At 57.1% G+C, this 17,177-nt stretch overlaps 1 protein-coding gene across 1 annotated transcript in view; it reads left to right on the forward strand.

The window, feature by feature from the left end:
- The first annotated feature begins 8,623 nt into the window (after positions 1 to 8,623).
- Positions 8,624 to 17,177, forward strand: part of EFNB1 (ephrin B1) — a 47,811-nt gene continuing 39,257 nt past the window's right edge. Inside the window, exon 1 of the mRNA XM_031593975.2 lies at positions 8,624 to 9,041. Coding sequence (XP_031449835.1) covers positions 8,926 to 9,041 — 116 coding nt within the window. The 5' untranslated portion in view covers positions 8,624 to 8,925. The remainder of the gene's footprint in view (positions 9,042 to 17,177) is intronic.

The raw sequence follows: 17,177 nt of genomic DNA on the forward strand, positions 1-17,177 counted from the left end.
CTGCTCCTCCAGAGTGCTAATTGGGGTCACGGCGTGGTTTTTGGAGTGATGCTGCTCTGAGCCTGGCGTGAGCCGACTGCTCTTTGCGCAGCAGTGCTGCCTGGGTGCCGGGCGCTCTTTGTGACATGACAGATCTCCAGTGGATCTCCATATTCCCACAGAAAATGGGTTCTCCCGGCAGGGAGTCTCTTAGTAGAAAAGCCATTTCCAAGGCTGAGGAGGCTTGCAGGAGCTGGATGTCAGTATTTCAAGCATCAAATGTTAAAGACGAGCAATGGGCTGCTCTGGAGCCTCTGTCTCTGCCCATCCATTTGACCATCCCACTGGCATGGCAGCCTTGGTTAAAGTTGGGTATGTGATTCTTTCGGTGGGAATGGCTCAGAAAGGGTGAAATGGGAAAGAAATGGGAGAAAAAGAGGTGAGCCAGTGTCAGCACTTGGGAGGTCACAGACCTGGCAGCTGAGCAGGGCAGAGCACAGTCGTCAAGGAGGCAATGGGGCATGTAGGGGTGGAAGGCATCTTCCTCAGAGTTCCTTTCCCCTGTGCTGAGCCACCCCTCACTTCCCAGCAGCAAGCAGCTGATTGCAGGAACGCTGCAATCTTTGAAACTGAGGAAAAACAACAACAGCAACAGAGAGGAGCAAAAACAAAACCTAGGAGCTCTGCTGCTTCCCGAGGTTATCCTCATACCTACATCCCAGAGGAACCATCCTGGCCTGGCGCGGGGCAGCGCAGTGGATGCAGAGAGGGCACTGCTGGGTGGGGGCACTGCTGGGTGGGGGCACTGCTGGGTGGGGGCCTCGATGGGTGCGTCGGTGGGAAGCGCTCCCGGAGCCGGGCAGGGGCTGCTCCCTGGGACACAGCTCGTAACGGCTGGCTGGGGGCGAGACGGGCAGATCGCCTGATAAAGATGTAAAGGGAAACGGAGGGTAAATACAGTCACCTCCAGAACTTCCCACCAGGGTGTTAGCACTGAGGTTGTAAATACGCTGAAATCAAAGACTCATAAAACATGCAAATTGCTCCGTGTGCGTTTGTCTGTCTCCTTCCCATGTCTTTGCCCCTCTCCCCCTTCCTCTGGATTTCTATCTTTCTATCTCTCTTCTTTCCATGATCTCGTTCCCCTCCCAAGGAGCCTGTCGGGGCGAGGGAGGGAGTCTTTAAAGGCATTTTTGTGGTTCTGGGCAGCAAGTCAAAAAAATATGTGCTTTTTTTCCCTGCCACCCTGCCCCCCTCTCCATTCCAGACTCAGGGACACGTCACCCCAAACCTACACAGCCATCAAAATAAACATTAATTAAGATATTTTCCGTGATATTCGGTGTCACAAATTACCAGCCCCACAAAAGAAATGCTGCTGTGCAACTCCTCATGATGTCAGTTTATCCCTTTTGGCGATTGCTGAGATAAAACATCTTTTCTCTGGTTTCCACTTTCTGCCTCTCGCCCCATCCTGCTGCGCACCGTGAGCCAGCACTTCCCAGCATCCATGGAAAGCACTGACGGGCTGAGAAGGAGAAACCTGCGACCACAAACCCTGCACCAGGATGCAGAGCATGGGTCCAAGCACTGTGTGTGTGCGTGTGCAACAGCACGTTTTGCCTAGATGGGAGGATTTTACATCTGCATGTGAAGCTGGAGCTCCCTCCTGACCTGTGGAGTAGGTGAGGATGGGCCTTGGGGTACAGAGGAACTGAGGTGCAGAGTGCAGAGATGAAGAGATGCAGGATGTAGGCTGTGGGGTGCAGGGTTACAGGGATGTAGAGTGGGGATGCAAGTTGCAGGGATATGGGGCTACAGGGATGCAAAGTACAGGTTACAAGGATGTAGGGTGTGGGGATGCAGGCTGCAGGGATGCAGAGTGCAGGTAACAGGATTACAGGGATGCAGGCTGCAGGAATGCTGTTTGCAGAGTTGCACACTGTCAGGGTACGAGGTGCAGGTTGCAAGGCTGCAGGTTTGCAGGATTGAAGGGTGCAGGTTGCAGAGATGCAGGGTGATAGGGATGCAGGTTGCAAGGTACAGGATTGCAGGATTGCAGGGAGAGGGTTGTAGGGATGCAGGGTTATAGGGATGCACGGTGCAGGGTTGCATGGTACAGGTGGCAGGGTGCAGCATGCCTTAGCTCACTGGCCCGGGGCGCAGGGCCTGGGCTGCTGGGGCAGGGCACGGCGTGGGCCGCCCGGCGCAGGACGGCTGCCAGCAGCTGGAGCAGCTCAGGGTGGGGAACAGGAAAGGGAGCCCCACTGCTGCGCCCCGCGGGGAGAACAGCGGCTCTGCAGGAGGGCTCTGAGTACACATAGACTCTCTGGAGCCTCCCATGTAAATCCTGGCAGGGCACAGCCAGCTCTGAGCTCATTCACGTGAGATCACCGAGTTGGTCGGGGCACGCGCGGGTGGGTGCACACTGCAGGACCCTGCCCTGCCCCAACCCAGGCTGGAACGGAGAGAAAAACTCAGCCCTCCCATCACGGTGGTGTGGTTTGGTGGCACATCGCTGTGCTGACATCTCCCAGTGGGTCAGCAGAACCCACCATAATGCTAACACAGAGTCCAGGGGCAGCGGCTGGGTGGAGTCCGTGTGCCCATAATGAGGGCACATGAGATGCTGCACAACCCGGGAGCAGCACGAGTTCCTCTGCCTGCAGCGTGCACCTGGCTGCAAAGCACAGCCACGAGGCCCCTAGCATTTTCCCCGTGGGCAGGATACAGCCCTGGTTGCCTTCTGTTCTCCTGCCACCCTCAATCATCTTTCTTTTAGTGTTAAAACCTTGTGGGATATTTGCATGCCATTGTGACTTCCCTTCGCCATTCCCCGTCCAAAGAAAACAGATCCATGTGTTTTAAAATCTCAGCTTACATACCATTCCTCCGGCTCCTGCTCCTTTTTGGGGTTTTTCCTTCTTTTGGTGGACCAGTAACCTGAAAATGCACTCTTGGTTTTCCCTATGAGAGGTAGATGAGAGGAGCTCACACACTGGCCGCACACTGAGCCCCTCTCTGTGCATCCCATGGCCACAGAGCTCTGCTGCCAGCTCCCCTGGGACCATCCCCTGCCTCCTCCTCCCCAAGCAGGCCCTTCAGGGTTCATTATCATCTGGGCCTCAGCACCTTTTCCCCACTGCCCCTGGCTCTGTGTGTTAGGGAGCTGCCAGACAGACACAAGGAAGGCTGGAGCCCATGAGCTCTGTTCCTCTGCCAGCTTTCCCCTCATCTAGAGCACAGCTGAAGAAATTACTTTGCTCCCAGTGTGTGGAAATGGGGTATGTTCCTCCCACCCTTCGCAGGATGCTGTCAATGTCCCACCAGCAGCTGCTGTCCTGCACCCAAACTCCTCTCGGAAGAGAGAGGAAAGCTTTGAGTTCAGTGTCTCTCAACCACTTCAGAGGCATTGCTAATTTAAACCAATATTCTTCCCTCCCCAGGGATCCCAATGAAAGAGAGCTGCTCCACTGAAATGCTTAAGCATTAAACCTGTGCTTGAGTTCCATTAAAATCCCCAAAGAGAGCAGGGAATGGCCGGAGCTGGGGCACTGCTGAGCGCTTTCCTGAATTGGGATCCCCAACTTCTCTGCACCTGAGGCTGCACATGGAGCTGCAGCTCTGAGGCCATCCTTCCCCCAGCCCCCAGCCTGACCTTCTTCTCTCACTTCTTGTGTTTTCTTTTTCTTGCAGGGATTCTTTCCTTCCCTTCCTTTCCTTCATTTTCCTTCCTTCATTTTCCTTCCTCCCTTCCTCCCTTCCTCCCTTCCTCCCTTCCTTTTTTCCTTCCTTCCTGCCTTCCTGCCTTCCTTCCTTCCTTTTGTGACCAGTTCTGCAGTGGTAAAATCACACCACACTCCTTGCCCTTGTGGTGTTTTTTTTTTTTTCTTTTTTTTTTTTTTTTTCCCATTTTTTTCCAGGCAATGGTAGCTTACAACACCTTAATTATCGCATCTCTCAAAACTGGTTAAGGATTTTAATACTTCCTTCCCTGGACCATAATGCAGCAGATTTCCCAGCCCCATAAAACGTGGGTTCTGGAACCCAAGCATTCTGTGCTGCTGATTTCCACGCTTGCTCCTTATCCCAGCAGCCCGATGCCCGCAGCCCCAGCTTGCCGCCAGAGACCAGCGGGTGGGAATTGCCTTTTCCCATGGCTGGAGGACCTGGGAGCGCACAAAGGGCCAGGCTGGTTCCCTGCAGCCCCACACCTGCTGCCTGCACAGGTGGGACGTGGCAGTGAGGAGGCTGCCAGCAGCCACAGCACATTTTCGGTGGGAATGTGGGCTTTTAATTTAAATCACATCACCCAGCTAGCGACTACGTTGCGTCATTTTAATCAGCCGGCACATCTGCAGAAGGTGCAAGTTTCCAGGAGTCTGAGCACCAGAATGACAGTATAAATCACAGCAAGGGAAAATCCTTGACATCACCTTCATTTCTGAATCCGATCCTGTGGTCCTGCAGGGTAACATAGGCTTTCTGGCACCCTCTCAGCCTGGCTGTTTGCTATTTAAGAGCCACACGGCTCATCGGAGAGCTCCGTGCATCCGGCATGCCGCTATTCCAAAAATCCATCTGTTTCCTTATGGAGGGCTCCTGGCTCAGCCACGAGTTCTGATTCCTCACTCCCTGCCATGCAGCCCCACTGCTTTCCCCTCTGCTCAGCCCAGGGCCGCACGAGTTCAGCTGTGTGAGCCCTCACGTGTTTCAGCACAGAAAGTAGTTCGGGCAGCGTCCCCCAGGTCCCGCCGTGCCCACGCCTGTGGGACAAGTGGAGTTCATTCCCTCCTGGCTTTTATTTAGGTGAGTTTTAAATAACTCCAACCAGCTTCCCTGGGGGAGCCATCCTGCAGATTTCAGCACTAAGCACTTTCTCCAGGTGCTCAGCCTAAATTCTCTTTTGCTCCATTCCATCCCATCGCTCTCTTGCTATAAACTGTCTCAGGTAATTTCGATATGAAGAGGCTGTGGAATACATCTGATGATGCAGACCTTCATCCCTCGATGAGGGTGTGATTGTAGGTGCTAAGGAATGGGCAGTGGGCACTGGGATGGGCAGAGAGCGGCTGCAGGGCTGGGCTGGGGACCCTCAGCTGCAACAGGAGCATCCTGCAGTGCTGAGGGCTCCACAGCTCATGACAGCAGTGACACTGGATGCTCCAGGCAGCTGTCCTGGGGAGACATCAAAAGCAGCAAGAGCCACCCTTGATTGCTGCACCAGAGCTGTGGGCCAAGCCCCCATTGTGATTTTGTACCCCCACAGCCTGCTCTCCTCGCAGTGTCTGTGTCTGTGCCACAGAGGAATGCCTGACAGCTGGGCTGGGGCTGGGATGCACGTGTGTTTGTGTTTGCCCCCACGCCCCTGTGCACATCTCTGCCCAGGGGATGGGATCTTATGGGTGCTGCTTCCCCCGGTGCCTGGCTGAGTGCTGTGTGCAGGCAGCAGGCTGGGGGCAGCACTCTGGGTGCATGGAAAGGGGGAGAAGTTTGGCCGTTGGGGGGTCAGGTGTGTTTGTGTGCAGCACAGTCCCACTGTGCACACTGCACACACGTCGTGCTCTCTGTGCAAACGGCCCGTGCACACTCTCCTTGCACGCAGTGTTTATGCACACACTCTCTGTGCATGCACTGCTTGTGCACACACGCTCTGTGCCCTCTCTGTCCCTTTTGCCCTTCCTGGACGTGCCCCTGAAGATGGGTGAGGCACACAGGCAAAGCCTGGTGAGGAAACCTTGGCTCAGTTCCTTGTCCTCCAGACCCAAACTTTGCCTCAGGGCGCTCTGTGTCTGCGGGGAGATGTGGATGGGGTGAGGCTCTGCTGGTGGCTGGAGGGAGGATATCCCCACTAACCCAGCATGTGCTGGGGAAGGAGAGAGGCAGAAAATGGGGAGAGCATTGAATTCTCATTGCTTCTGGGGGTGACAAGCAGGGACAGGCTAGATGTCAGCTTGCTGGTAGTGTCTCCCCACCTTCCTGCTACTTGTTTAGGTGAGAGGAGGGCTCACAGAGCCTGGGCTTTTGGGGAAGGATGGGGTGTCCTTTCCCTACTGCACCTCCCCAGCCAGCATTCAGCCCAGCAACTACTTTGCAGTCTTTCCCCTGCTGCCCCAAAATAGCAAACCCTTCCTCCTGCCCCTGCCTGCACACAGCCCTTGGGTTTCACTGGTGTCACAGAGATCACCAGCTGAGGCCGGGAGCCATTCCTCAATCAGTTTTTTTGTATTTTTCTTCTTAATTCTGAGGTATCAGCCTCAGTTGGTGTCACAAATTTCCTTGATTGCCTCGGTTAGAAAAGCAGGGTTTGTGTCCGTGGTGATGGTGGCAGTGGGAAGGTGTGTCCCATCCTCACAGCCCGGTGTCCATCCCTCCATACCAGCTGGGCTGCAGCCCAGGGATCCTCTCCCTGAGCCGGGCTGCCTTTCCCACGCCAGGACTGTTCGATTTTGTGTCCATTCTTCCACTGAGAAATTCCAGTACAGGAAGAAACAATAAAAACACCGAGTTAGACTGGATATTGACACAGCCCAGGAGCACACAGCTATACTGGTGTGTCAGGTATGTACATACCATTTCAGCCCACGATAAAGAGGCACCAGGTGACCTTTGGATGCTCGCTGTTGACATTGCCTATCTTAAGCTTGTAACGAGTGCCCACAACAGCCGGCTCGCGCTGCTCACATGGCTGCGTTTTCCTTCATCCTAAGGATGCACCAGCGTTGATTAGCACCAAACTGGTCTCCACTGGTTTGGTTTGGGGTCTGAGAGACCTCAACAACACAACCCCAACGTGCCGGGTTGTTTGCAGACAGACCCTGGGCCTCATTTTCCTTGGAAAAAAACAGCTGAAACGCCGAAGGCAAAAGGCCTTTGTGTGCACCAGCACCAGCAGGGTTGGGCACGGCGGAGTGGAGGTGGCACGGCGCTGTGCTGTGCTGCACGTGAGGCTGATGGGCAGTGCGTTTCAACGCCCAGCGCGGGGCTCGGGCGGCATCCCAAGCTGTTTTGCTTCGTTTCCTCTCTGCCCATCGCAGTCCTTTTGGCACCGGCAAGGCGTAAAAGCACCATTCTCCCGTTTCAGAATTCCTCGGCTCCCCATCTCCCACCTGAGCCGTTGTGCTGTGAGCAGGCGTCGCCATGGCAACTAATCGTGATGTCATTTGCGGAGATTATTGGACAGGAACACCTTGGGGCTGCCACCGGCCGGGGGTGGGGGGGGGTCCTCCTGGCCGCAGCTCCGGGCACCGGGACGGCACCGGGCTGTGCCCGACGTGTCCCTCGGAGCGCCTAGGGGCACTGGGGCTGGCCGACCGACCCGGGGCTGCGCCCGCTCCGTGCCACGTACGTGTTTCTCTGATGGGAAGCAGCGATGGGAGATGCAGGAGGGAAGTCACTGACGCTTTAATGCAGTTTTCAATTCCCCAGCCAGCTCGCTTAGAATAATTACCTTTGTTGCAATATAACTCATTACGGTAGGCTCGAAATCCTCCCACCTAAAATGAAAACGATTATTTTTTTTTTTTCCTCCTTCCTCGATTTTTTTTTTTTTTCTGTCTTTTTTGAATTAAGGTGTCGTTGGAGAAGCAATTGATAGACTCATTCATTTAGTTTAAATCAAACCGACAATTGTCTCCAGGACTCCAACTGGCTGTGAGAGGCGCGGTGTAACCTGATTTAAGGAGCCGGGAATGGCCTGGCCGAGGGAAAGCATCTGCACAGCTTCAATTTAACAACACATTTAATTCCCGATTTTAATTTCTTTTTAAACAGAAACCCAATAAACGTCGATTTCAATTGGATGGCAGGGGTGTGCCGTGCGAGGCGCCGGAAAGGAGAAACGTGCAGAATGAAAGAGCGAGGGCGCTGAGGGCATTTAAGGCTGTCTCAAAACGAGGGGATTTTGGATTTCCTACATGGAAAACGATCCGACTTGGGAGTTTATGTTTTAAAAAAGTCGTAGTAGAACGCGAGCTGCCCCTGATGGAGGCACCCAGCCGACTCCAAGTGCTTGGCTGATACTTTGAATGAAAATTCATTTCAGATTTCTCGTTGTTGAACGCAGTGACCTCACTCCTCGTGACGAAGCTAAAAATCAGAAGCCCCAAACCTTAGAAAGTTTCAGAGAGGAAAAAAAAAAAAAAGAAAAGAGCAATCAGCCGGAGATGCTCCGACTTGCAAATCTCCCCTCTCCGTCCCCACAAAAGGGGACAAATCCCTTTTAGCGTGGCCCATTTACCCGCACTTAAGGGGCAATAAGCCTCAGCCGGAGCCCTTTCACATTCCCGGCAGAACAACGCCCCGTGTTCCCCCCCCCCCCGGCGGTGCTCAGCGCCGTGCCCGTCCCGAGGGGCGTGGGAAGCGCGCGGCAAATCTCGGCGCGGCACTCGGCCAATCAGCGGCCGCCGCGGTACCGCCAGGGGGCGCCATTGGATCGCGGCTGGGCCGGGGGGCGGGGCCGGGGGGGCGGGCCGGGGCCGGGCTGTCTGGGCGCCGCCGGCGGCTCTTAAAGGGCACGCACCGCCCCGACGGCCCGGCCCCGGCACGGCCCCCGGCCCCGCCCGCTCGTGCGGTGGGGGGGTGCCGCGAGGCGGTGCGTGCCCTTTAAGAACAGACAGTGGGGGCGGAGAGAGGCGTGCCCGAGGCTCGAAGGCCCCGTCGGGGCGAACGGCGATTGGCCGTTCCGCTTTGAGTCGTCCGTGCGGTTGCCTGCGAAGGGGAGTAGAGGGGGCGGCACGGCGGGCGGCGGCGCTGTGCGAGCCGGGACGGCGGAGGGGACGAGCCGGAGCCGCCGTCGAGGCGAGAGGAGGAGCGGGAGGAAGAGAAGGAGGGCGGCGGCGGCGGGGCGCTGCCCGCGGGCTGCGCGGCGCCGATGCGGGGCTGAGGAACGGAGAGCCCTGCGGCATGGGCGCCTGACGCCCGGTGCCGTCCCGCCGCCGAGGGACGATGGCGCGGCCCCGCGGCGGGCGGTGGCTGCTGGGGGTGCTGCTCGCCCTGTGCCGCCTGGCCGCGCCGCTCGCCAAGAGCCTGGAGCCCGTCTCTTGGAGCGCCGGCAACCCCAAGTACGTGCGGCAAAACGGGGGCGCGGGGGGTGCGGGGGGGCCCGCCTCGCCCTCCCCCGGTGGCAGGATAAAGAAAAATATATATATAGATATAGATATATATAAAAACCCAGAGCGAGGAAAAAAAAATCTATTTAAAATAACCTCGGTGGTCTCGGAAGCGGAGCGGTCGGTGGTGCCGCGAAGAGCGCCCGCGCCGTGCGGAGCTGCCGCCGGACGCCGGAGCCGCCCGGAGCTCGAGGCTGCGTTCTACGGACGGACGGAACCCCCCCTTGGAATATTGACCCCTGCAGCGCTGCACCGGCGGCGTTCTGCTCGCTTCGCTGCCGCCCGGGCGGGTGGTGCCTCTTTTTCTTTGCTTTTTTTTCTTTCTTTTTTTTTTTCTTTTTCTGGTCCGGAATGTTGGGAGCGCGTCGCGTCCCGCCTGGAGGCACCGGGAGCGCCCTGCAGCGCTCGGGCTGCCGAGGAGGGGGGGCGTGAGGGGTGTGGGGGGAGGTGGGCTCCGCTCCGGGCTTGGATTCGGTGTGGCGAGCCCAGCATTAGGCTGGCTTTTAGTGGTATTTTTTTTGTTTTTTTTTTTTCTTTCCTTTTATAAATAGGCTGTTGAGGAATCTGGGGAGGAGGAGCGGGCTGAGCCCCCCCGGAGCGCTGTGCAGGAATCTGGGGGCTTTGGTGTGGGGGGACCGAGCTGCCCAGCACTGAGCCGGGGGCCGGTGTGTGTGTGTGGGGGGGGGGGGGGGGGGGGGGGGGTTTGGCTCCGGCTCCGGCCTTCCAAAGCCTCAAAAACGGCGCTTTTCTGCCCCAAAGCAGGTGTGCGGGTGCGGGGCTCGGGCGGTGCCGTGCCCCCCTCCTATGTTCCCCCCGGGTGGTGCCGGGGGTGCGGGCTGGGAATCTGTCCTCCCTGTAATATGGGCACCGCGGGGAAACCGAGTCCCAACCCCCACCGGCTGCGCCCGTGGTTTCGGGACGCGAACAATGCGCGTGGCTTTCCCTTCGCTCCCGCAATGGAGAGGGGCGAAGGAGCCTGAAAAGAGCTTTAAGCGCTCGGCGCGGTCACTAATGAGCCGTCGATGTTTTGGGACCGATTATATCGGGATGTTTTTGGTAGCCCTCTCGCTGGGTTTTATCTTGTAAATCGCGGGCTGTTTGTTTATCTTACCCCTTCTCCGCTTTGAGGGAAGAAATAATCTGGTTTTTATCTCGGTTCCCCCCCCTCCCCGTCTTCCATATTTCTCAAAAGAAAAAAGTCCGTCGCGCTCTCGAGGTTTGGAGGGATCTGAGCCCACGTGGAGCCCTTCCCAGTCGGACATTCGCTTCAACCCGAACGTTTGTGGTGTGTCCCGAAGGGGCTGCGGGGAGCGCCGTGCAGACAAAGTCTTGAATTCTAATTCAGCGTGTTGGAAAAGCTGGAAGAGGTCTCTGGAGGCTGTAGGAACTCCAATAAGTTAATTCTCTCTTTTTTTTTTTTTATTATTACTTTTTTTTTTTTTCTCCCCCTCTTTTTGAAGATCCGTCTCTTAGCTCGGAGCTAAAAGACATAAAAAGGGGAACTTTTCCCCTTAGGAACTGATCTTTGGTGTTTCTAAGTCTGCTCAGTCAGCACGGAGGGGTGGGAGGGTGAGGAAAAAGCAAATTGGTTCCAGAAACCGCCACCACCTGATACGAAAAAGGGGCTCCGTTGGAGTTGGGGGAGTTTGCCGGGCAGGGCGGGGCGGTGCGGGTGGGCCGGGGGGGTTCAGTTCTTTGTGCGGGGCTTTTGGAAATGCCCGCAGCCGGGGCCGATCCCGGGCCGTGCCGAGCCGTGCGGTGCAGCTCGGGGCCGCGCAGCTGAGCGGCCGGGATGGAGCGAGCCTGGAGGGAGCGGTGCGGGTCCGGGCGGTTGCGGGGCGGCACGGCGGAGCGGGGCTGAGCGCCGGGCGGTGCTGCACGTGCGAGGGGCCGTTGTGTCGCCAGCTGCACGCTGCCGGCTGTGGGTTTGTGTCCATCGCTGTGCGAGTCCCCAGCCTTGCGGGTGGGGATCCGTCCTGCTGTTCTCGGGGCCGGCTGGGTCCCTTCCCTGTGTGTGTGGGGTTGGGGGCACGGCTCGCTGCTGTCACAGCCGTGCCGTGGGGTGATGCTGCAGGAGGAGGTGCTGGAAAGGCAGCGCCGTGCCCGGAGTGGTGTGGGCTCACGCTGTGTCGTTTCCCATCCCCATCACCCCTCCAGCTTCTCTTTTGCTTCTTTTTTTTCTTCTTCTTTTTCTTCCCTTTTTTTATGCCTTTGTGCTGGTGTGGAGTTGGGCAGAGCCCCTTTGCAGCCGCTCCTGCCAGCACAATGAACGGGCATGTTTTTAAGAAGGGCCAGAGAAGCCTCACACAGTGAAAAGGCCCAAACTGCCCCAATCCTGCACTCCTTGGGACCGCTGCCATCCCCGGGGTCACCGAACCACGTGGGTGCTGGGCTCCCATTTCCGATCCCAGGGCTCCTTTGGCTCTGAATGCAGCACAATGAGCTCTCGTGTTTATTTCTAGAGTAAAGAAATAACATAATGAAGTGGAACTTTCCAGCAGATAGGAGCAAAACGTGCTGTGCGTTGGACACTTGGCCTTGGTGTGCTGCTCTGACTGATGGAAATATTCCCCTGCCCTCTGTTATCCCCGGGCAGCCCATGGTGTGCATGGGCACAGTGCATGGGTGGTTCTCATCTGACATTGTCATCAGAGGGGCACTGATAACACAGCTGATAGCAGGATGATTTCCTCACTTTCCTACACGTGTTGGGACCAGCTTAGTCCTCAGCTGGGAAAGCTCCCGGTGCGAGCTCTGAGCTCCAGACTTGTTGCTGTAATTGCACCGTGAATAATTCCGTGTCCTTAAAGGAAGGAAAACGCAGGCGTGCAGTGGCTGTGCTGGGTGAAGGGCTGCCATTTGGCAACGCTGTGCCTGGGGCAAGTTTGGGCTCCATGTGGTGCCTCTCGTGGATGTGAGCAGAGCCCCTTTAAGGGGTCTTGGCGAACCGATCTGGTTTTAATTTTATCCCATCGTGTCTGACGGGGCTCTCTGCAAACCGTTCCCTGCGTTTATGGGAGGGGGAGCTGGAGTGTGGTTCCAGGGATGGAATCGGCCCTTTCGCTACTTAGCAGTCAGTGCTTGGGGTTTGCTGCTATTGTTAAACAGCCCGGAATGGCACGAGGAATTCTGGCGAAATCCGCTCTGCGATCCCTCGGCTGTAATTCAGGAGAAATATTGACCCTGGTGGGCTCCTGCGCCAAGCGTTAAAAGGAAGCGTTCCTAATAAAATATGGGTTGGAAAATTCATTTCGGCCTGGAATTCGGCTCTCCAGAAAGCATTTTAATAAGGAGGTGGGGGAAATGGGACACATCATCCGCACAGCTTTTAGGGATCTCTCGTTCCTGCGCAGCTTTTCTCTCTCTCCCTTCTATAAATCCTTCCCGATTTGCTCTTGTTGTGGCCCTGCAGGGCCGTGAGCAACTTGCTAAGAACAAAACTGAGAGAAAGAAGTGGGGTGGGGAGGGAAGGACAGACAGACTGACCAGACGCAGCCCGACGTCTGATCCTTGGTGGTATTTTTGTTCTGCTTTAAAGACTTGATGGTGTCCTGTGGAGTTCTGCAAGCGTGGTGCTGGGGGCCCGGCGTTGTGGCTTTGTTTCTGTGCTGCTCACTGAGGGTGCTCGGGGGATGCTGTGCCATCGGGGTCTTCATCCACGTAGCCACATCCTGAGCTCATGGCTGTGTCTGGGGGCTTTGTCTGACCTCCTGAGGCTGCTCTGGGTGAGGTGAGACCCAGCAGTCTGAGCCCAGCCCTAAGTTTCCCCGCAGAGCCTCTCCCAGTGGTTGGGGTGTTGGGATGGCTGAGTGCTTTGGGAGCGGGTCTGCTCCCTGCCTGCGCTGTGCTGGGGGGACCTGGGGCTCTGCGTGTCTCCTGGGAACGACTTCATTAACTTCCATAAAAAAAAAAACAACAGCCAGTGAGCGCCGAGCTGCGGCTCTTGCAGTAGCTGGGTAAATACCACTAGATTCTATAAAATGGATTTAACTGCTTCCTTTAAAAGAGGGGGAGAGAGGGGAAAAAAAAAAGAAAAAAAAAAAAAAAACACCGAAAAGTGCTGTGATGGGATGGCTGACTGGTTGTAAAAGTGCTGGAGCTTTCTCCAGAGCAAAACGGCTGCTGAGTTCCTTGGGGCTGTGTTGGGACAGCGCTGTTTGTGGGGGTGGTTTGTGGGGCTTCTGCTGGCGGTGGGCTCTCCTGTGTGTGAGCACCCACAGGTGTGTGTGTGCATAGCAGTGCACCGTGCATCGTGGCAAGGCTCCTCCCAGGGCGTGCAGTTGTGCTGGAGCTGCACAGCCCCCTGCATGGCACACGAGGAGGTGTCCCTGCGGTGCCGTTCCCTTCCCCATGCAGGTTGCTGCCACGCACCGTGCCTGTCCCCATCCCCGCCGCTCCTGTCCCCGTCCCCGCCGCTCGGCAGCCAAAGAACGCTGAGCCCGGTGGGAAAACATCTTGTAGCGATCAGTAGCACATGCTACTTGGAGTCTGGCAGCCGAAACAGGGTGGGGAGAAACAAAGCTGAAATCCATTCTGTGTCTAATTAATGATGGCTTGTATCGGGAGCGCAGGAGGACCACGGGCCCGGCGCTATCGCAGCGTCACATCTGGGCAGGAATGCGGTGCTGGCGTGGGGCTTTGTTGTGCTCTCGGCTGCGGAGAGCAGGGTCCGTGCTGCTGCCTTCTGCTGAGTTTTCTTTTCCGTTTCCCTTCCCGTTCCTTGCTTTGCTGGAGGAGAGAACGCTCCTTTCCAGCATCCCGGAAAGCGTTCTGTTCTGCCAAACCTGGGCAGCACCCGAGCATCCCTTGGGGAGGCTCTTCCTGCTGTGTGTGCACTGCCTACGGGTTGGCACCAGAGCCAGACAGCGGTACTGGGCTCAGGGCAGTGCTGTGCGTGGTACCGGGCAGCGCAATGCCAGCAGCTGCAGGTGCCCTGTTCCACCACCCCACTGAGGCTGGACTTTACTGTGTGGGATAAGTCCTGGCTAATGCTGCTGTGCTGGGCCAGCTCTGTGTGTGGTGCAGGTCAGGGGCGCTGCAGGCACTGCGGCCACCCCCAAAGAGCACTTTGGGGTGGTTTTCCCTTGTTTGAGCCTGCAGCAGCTGCTGTGTGAGCTCTCCCCACCGGTGCCCCACGTGGAATCTGGTGTTGCTCAGTGCTGCGGTGGCAGAGCCACTCCGGCTGTGCCGTCTGGGCACTTGTTTCCCAAATTTAAGTGGGTCCTCCTTGTTTTGCTTGGGTCTGAGATCCAGCCTCGATGATCTCTGTTGCTGTTGTGTCCTTTGGGTGTAAGCAGCAGCCCTGAGGAGGGGGTCAGAAGTTGGATGTGCTCCTCGCTGGGTGTACTGGTACTGGGGAATGGGCAGGGTGCTGTGTGATGTGCTGTCCAGGGCAATACTGCCTGCGGGATGCTGTGCCAGCTCTCTGTGTCCCATCTCAAGCTCTCAGCATGCACCAGCATTGGGTGGCTGCTGTGAGAAGCCCACAGTGTTCTTTTGCTGCTTGTTGGCTATACGTATGCTTACCCCACTCACATCAATCATGGAATATTTGCGTGCATTCCCTCTCATTAAGACTGAGCAGTGGTTGCAGGCTCCTCAGCCCAGGGCTCAGTGCTTTCCTGCTGCTGCTGCCGTGCTGGTTTTGGACGGACGGACAGACGGAGCGGTGCATGTTGGAGCATGGGGCCGGCACTCCTTTGTCTGTCCTCGTGTAGTAATGCAGCCCAACGCGAGAGGGAGGCCTGAGAGTCCCCCCCAGATCCGGGCCCCTTCCCCACCTGGCTCTGAGGGGCAGTCCAGAGGGTTATGGGCTGGGAAGGGGTGGTGCGTGCAGACCCCTGCGCTGTGTGGGGCTGGACCAGGTGCCAGGGGGCTGTGTGTGTGTGGGGGGGAGGAGCAGGGGGGGCTGCAGCGCACGGGCAGCATATGGAAAGGATCTGGGTGTAATATCCCGGGCTGCAGAACAGCTTTGCTGAAGAGGCCACTTCAGCAGGGGACGCGGCGCGGTTAGTCCTCCGGCTGACACATCCCAGGCCTTCCTCCGACTTGAAAGAGCTCGAGCTCGCCTTTGAATCGGAGGATTTATGGCCCTTTTAGGCCTCTCCAATAAAAGCAGCTCTCCCTCCTCAGACAGAGCCCACCGTCTCCCTCCTCCGGGCTCATTATCCTGGGGATTTGTGCTGTTCGCTCCCGCTGTGCTCCTCAGATGTGCAGCTGAGGGCGCGGGAGCACAGAAGTAGAATGGGGGGAGTGCAGGTCCTGCCCCCATCCTGGGATGCAGAACATCCTCGGTCCCCGGGTTTGGGGCTGTGGGATGTGGGAGAGCATCGTCCCACGGCGCGTGGTCCTCGAGCATCCTTAGCCCCACAGATCATGTCTGTTTTATACAGGCACGTCAAGCCTCAAACTGTTTAAAGAGAGGCTTAGGAAAGAGTCCAGAGAAACGACATAATAATTATTGTATTACAAATTGTTTCCTTTAATGGGCCCTGTCGGATCGCTCAGTCTGTGAAATGCATTGCATGCCCTCCCCCGGCCCCCACCGCCCCGCGCTCCGCAGCCTTTTTCCACTCGCGCTGCGTTGCTTACAAACGGAGCCCCTATGGAAAATTCCTGCAGTTCTGGGGTGTGTGGGGCAGGGCTGGGGGCTGCCCTGCAGGGCGGGGGGAGTGGGAGTGAGGGGTCCCGTTCCTGCAGGGCTGGCAGTGTCTTCTGCCCCTCTTTTGGGTCCCAGCTCTGTTCGGGGGGTGCTTTGTGCCCAGGGTGCTCCCTGGTTCTGTGGGGATGCTCCCACTGGGGATGCAGGAAGGACCCAGCTGCGTTTTGGTACTGCAGCATGTAAGGAGAGGAGCACGGATTTTTTCCTTGCCCCCAAAGAATCGATGTGCTGGAATTGAGCAGCAGGTTACATTTCTTCAGCGCGGAGCAGCAAATATGTTTTAAATTTGGCAGCCGGCAGCGGAGAGCGGGTGGGAGAAATTTTCCAGGTATTGCGTTACACTTTCCCCTAAAAGGGCTCTGCTTTGGTGCTGGGGATTGAGGGGAAGGGGCAGCCCCCGGCGTGGGGAAGGGGAATGGTCCCTCGTGGGGACAGCGGTACGTGGGGCTGCGCCCCTGAGGGCTGCGCTTTGGGCCCCCCTGGCTGAGTTGTGTCCCGAGGCAGGGGAGTGCTGGGGGCTGGGATGAATGCTGGGCTTCCTCCCTCTGGGCGCGATGGGAAATTTCCACCTGGCACCGCCCGGTTTCTCTGGCTTGCCTGGTGTTGTGATTTATCCTAATCTCCTGCTCTGATGTATTTAATAAACGCTTCATGCAAGAGTGAGCCAGGAATTCACTGCGAGCACGGAACTGGGGCTGGGCCAATTAGCCAATTATTTTTAGGATCTTTTCTTTTTTTTTTCTTTAAGAGAAAAATCTATGAAAAAAACCCATCTCCAGGTGGCAGGGACGTGCGTTGCCTTCTGCTGCACCGAGCGGGAGCTGGGGCTGCCCACACTGCAGCCTGATGGCTGTCCCCAGCATTCCTGTGCATCACGGTGGCACTCGCTGTCCGCTCTGCAGCTGGCAGTGCTGCACCCCGTTGTTCCCAGATTCACACAGTGTAGGATATCCCCAGTCAGTGGGGATCCCTGCAGATGACCGAGTCCAAGTCCTTTGCAGCAGGATGAGGAATGGAGATGTGGAGCTCAGTGCCCCGTTGCTGTACTGGCTGGGCAGAGCTGGACCACTCGGGTTAGGGTTTCAGGAAGCCGTGCGGAGGTGCGAAGAGCTGAAGGCGGCTGGAATTTCCCCTTCAGCTGTGTTTGTTTTTCAACCCATGTTATTCTTACTTGGTGTAAACTCGGCAGGGATGCGTCCTTGGTGCGCGCACCCCACTGACGGCACAGGCTGTGGTGGCTGCATTGGCTCTCGGGGACTTTTTCCCCCTGGATGAAGCAGAGGAACAGCCCCAGCAGTGCTCCTTTGTGTCGTGAGACTTTGGTCCCCCAAGGGTTGGGGAGGACACCAGGTGGTGTGGGCAGGAGGTGCCCCTCACAGATTGCTCAGGGCCAGCCCCAGTGGTGGGGACGGCCCTATGCTGCTCCC

This window comes from Phasianus colchicus, chromosome 14, assembly GCF_987193195.1.
Source record: "Phasianus colchicus chromosome 14, bPhaCol1.hap1.1, whole genome shotgun sequence".
Classification (NCBI taxonomy): domain Eukaryota; kingdom Metazoa; phylum Chordata; class Aves; order Galliformes; family Phasianidae; genus Phasianus; species Phasianus colchicus.